The sequence below is a fragment of the Charadrius vociferus genome, unplaced genomic scaffold (assembly GCF_000708025.1).
Source record: "Charadrius vociferus isolate BGI_N301 unplaced genomic scaffold, ASM70802v2 scaffold49, whole genome shotgun sequence".
Taxonomy (NCBI): Eukaryota; Metazoa; Chordata; class Aves; order Charadriiformes; family Charadriidae; genus Charadrius; species Charadrius vociferus.
In genome coordinates, this window is record NW_009661375.1 from 1412214 (window position 1) to 1415923 (window position 3710).

Below are 3710 nucleotides of genomic sequence, written 5' to 3' on the forward strand. Positions count from 1 at the left end.
TTCCTGCTGCTTATCAACTTCCTAATTTAATGATGAGTCTGTTTTGTTTTACAGGGAATACACCAAGGCATAATTGAAGGAGATTTTGCACTTTGTATCAGTTTATATCATGGTTATGAACTGCTGCTTCAAATGGGAGTACGGTCATTATTTATCTACCTTTTTGGAATTATGGATGGATCAAAAGGTGAAATGTCTTCAGAAACATCCTTCCTTTTGTCTCCACTCCTTCTCATTTAATTTACCTCATCTGTGTGGCTAGTTTTGCACAGAACAGCTTAGGTAACAGATGGGTTGCAAATGTAATTGGTATTTTGTTCCCCTTCATCCCTATTGGAAATATGTTTGCACAATGTTCAAGATAGAATATATTGGGGAAAGCAAATGTGTTTATATGGCAACGGTTCCAAAAAAAATAAGACACAAACAGAACTCAGCGTATGTGACAGTAATATCTCTGGAGAGACAGAGAAAAACCATTAATTTCAACTAAGAAATTGTAAAAGCAATTATAAAGCAATTGTAAAGCAATTCCTGTCCCTATAGCAAAACTCACGTATGCGTGACTTTGAAGTGTCTTTGCCAGAAGATTACAGATTTGGACACATCACACCAGAATTTCTATCCTAGCTGTGCAGCATCTTCCATACTCACCGAGTAAAATAGAAAGTTGTTTTCTGTTCTGGCCTTGGTTTATTTTCCTAATTTTATCACTGACTTCTGTGAGTCCTTTACAACTCTCCACAGTCATTTTTAGACCCATTGGGTTGTCATTGCTGTCTGGAAGACCTGGTTTGCTACTGACATCTCTTTTGAGGGGGGAGATTTCCACTTGGTAATGTCAGTCCAACAGCAAGAATCTTCTAAACACGGGATGTGGGAGGGGAAGGTTCCAGCTGTTCAGATTACCCTAACGTGTGCCTCTGAGGTTTCTTGCTTTATTTTGGTTTACATTTCAGTTACACTTAACTGTGTAACTGTGTGTAACTTACCAAAGCTATGTTGTCTACAGCACAGCTTGATTAAACTGACACTGCCTTGTCCTGTGTCTGAACCAAAAGCGTACAGTGCTTGCTTCATAGTATAGAATATCCGTAGAATATATCTTTATATTACGCGTGTACTAATAATTTCTCATTAATTTTATGCTTTTGACATTTTTTGCAATTTATTACTTTCACGTGTGAAGATCTTTACATTTCTGATGGTATAGTGCTGTTGTTAGACCTAGGCACCCAAGAACATTTCATGTATTTCCTAGTTTCTCATATTCCTTAAATCCCTGTCTGCTATTGAATAGAATGGAATATTTGAATAGAATGGAATATTTCAGTTGGAGAGTCTTACAATGATCATCTAGTCCAGCTATCATCCAAAGATGACTGATCAGAAGTAGTTCTAATAAATAGGTTTTCTGTACTGCTTCTGGTAAGTTTGATTTCTGGTTTGAGTAGCACAAAATTCTTGTCAAGGTTGACATAAAATCAATCAAGCAACTTGTTAATTCTAGCTTTTTGTCTAAGTTCCTTTCTCTTTGACCAACAGGCAGTACTTTGTAGAATCATAAAATCATAGAACGGTTTGGGTTGGAAGGGACCTTAAAGCCCATCTAGTCCACCCCCTGCCCTGGGCAGGGCCACCTCCCCCCAGCCCAGGTTGCTCCAAGCCCCGTCCAACCTGGCCTTGATCACCTCCAGGGATGGGGCAGCCACCAATTTCTGGGCAACCTGGGCCAGTGTCTCGCCACGCTCGAGGTTTCTGGATTAGATGGCTTTTCTAGTGCTAAATCATTGATTTAAATTTTTTTAGTTTACCCACAGGACCAGGCTTCATTTGAATTCACGTTTTCATATTTAAATTCTATAATGGCGTCTCCTCTGAAAAATATTGATGCCAAACAAAGTTTATTATGTTTTCTAAAGATAAGATGTATCTTTCAGCTCTTGAAAGGAGCTTGTTACTTCTGAGAAAGCTTGCCTTCAGGATAGCAAAATTTATGTTCACTCCATAGATTAAATACTAAGATATTTCAACTTTTTACAAAGGGTTAACCCGCACAAAGAATGAACTGGGTCGTAATGAGGACTTCATGAAGCTATATCAGCAGCTTAGAGACATGTTTTCGGACACATCTCTGGCTTCAGCGAATGGAAATATTTACAAGAGTAAAACAGGTCAGTATTTCCCTCTTAGGGGCAGAATATTTACTTTCTGTTTAAATGAAACAGTAGATAGCTCTACATAATTTGTAGATGCAGGAAGCTATTCGTTGTGATACACTCAGCTAGTATTCTTTATTCCAGATTGTTTTCCCCAGACTCTAATTTATTTATTTATCTATCTATCTGTTTATCTTCTCTCAGCCGTTTCAACTACCCTCGAACAAGTTTTCTATGTTTGAAGTTTTTAACTTGATTTGAAAAGAAAGGTTAAAATATTACTGTTTGATGATTTATCTTTTACAGTGTGACTGTAACGAAAGTAACAACACTTTCTCAAAAACTAGGTTTAGTAAATGTGCTTCCCTAAGTAGTTTATTCATTTGTTTAGGTGAACGCAATTAGAACTAGTGTCAGGAATTTGTATGTCTACTCGAAGAATTGTAATGAGAGGAAATTAGGTTCACTAAGCCTTCATACTTGTTGCAGGTTTGCTTACATCTTTAATTGCTTTACTTCCTTTTCAGTTTTTGAAAATAAAAAGGAGTTTATCTACAGCCATCCAAAATTAAGGAAATTGGAGGAAATTGTAATAGAACACTTCAAATCCTGGAAAAAGGGATGTTCTGGTAAGTACCAACAACTCAGAGAAATAGAATCTGAACAGCTGAACCTGTGGATGAAAACAAGTAATATCCTACTGGTTTATTTCCTAGTTTGTTCAAGTTCTTCTTTACTGTTTGATATGTTTGTATATCTTCTGTGTGGAAAAGTACTCTTTAGAAGAACTGTGCCATAACATTTCCTTAAGCAAAAGCCTTCTATAAGTTATCGTTATTAATTTGATATAAACTGTTTTAACAGCTTAGTAAAACAGTGACAGTAAACTCATTCCTTGTGCTACGATGTCTCATGATTTTCATCGTCACAGAATTTGTTCTGGAAACCATCTCTCAGTGCACTGCTACAATTACCTCTGGCAAAGTTAGATGCAACGTATTTATGGAGCTTAAGGATAAAAGCTCTGATATCCATCCTGTTGCCAGGAATGACAAACTCCGAGGCGTCGATTTGAAGTTTAAAACCTTCAATTACATTCATCTGTCTCTCATTCTTTTTTATCTTGACCAAAAGGGAGAACAAAAGTATGTCATACAGTAGCATGAGATTATGAAACAAAGTATTCTGAATCATTCAGATGTCTCTGGTTTTAGGAAGTTTTTGGCGAGGTAGACACGCTGGAGGGGAGGGATGCCATCCAGGCTGGAGAGGTGGGCCCAAGCCAACCTCATGCAGTTCAACAAGACCCAAGTGCAAGGTCCTGCATCTGGGTCGGGGCAATCCCAAGCACAAATACAGGCTGGGTGGGGAATGGCTGGAGAGCAGCCCTGAGGAGAAGGACCTGGGGGTGCTGACTGACCAGAAGCTCAGCATGAGCCAGCAGCGTGCAATCGCAGCCCAGAAGGCCAACCGGATCCTGGGCTGCATCAGAAGTGTGGCCAGCAGGTCAAGGGAGGTGATCCTGCCCCTCTGCTCCACTCTTGTGAGACC

At 38.9% G+C, this 3710-nt stretch overlaps 1 protein-coding gene across 1 annotated transcript in view; it reads left to right on the forward strand.

Moving 5' to 3' along the window:
* Positions 1 to 3710, forward strand: part of FANCM (Fanconi anemia, complementation group M) — an 80210-nt gene that overhangs the window by 28579 nt on the left and 47921 nt on the right. Inside the window, exons 6-8 of the mRNA XM_009893922.1 lie at positions 55 to 187; positions 2046 to 2165; positions 2687 to 2782. Of these exons, the coding sequence (XP_009892224.1) occupies positions 55 to 187; positions 2046 to 2165; positions 2687 to 2782 (349 nt within the window). The remainder of the gene's footprint in view (positions 1 to 54; positions 188 to 2045; positions 2166 to 2686; positions 2783 to 3710) is intronic.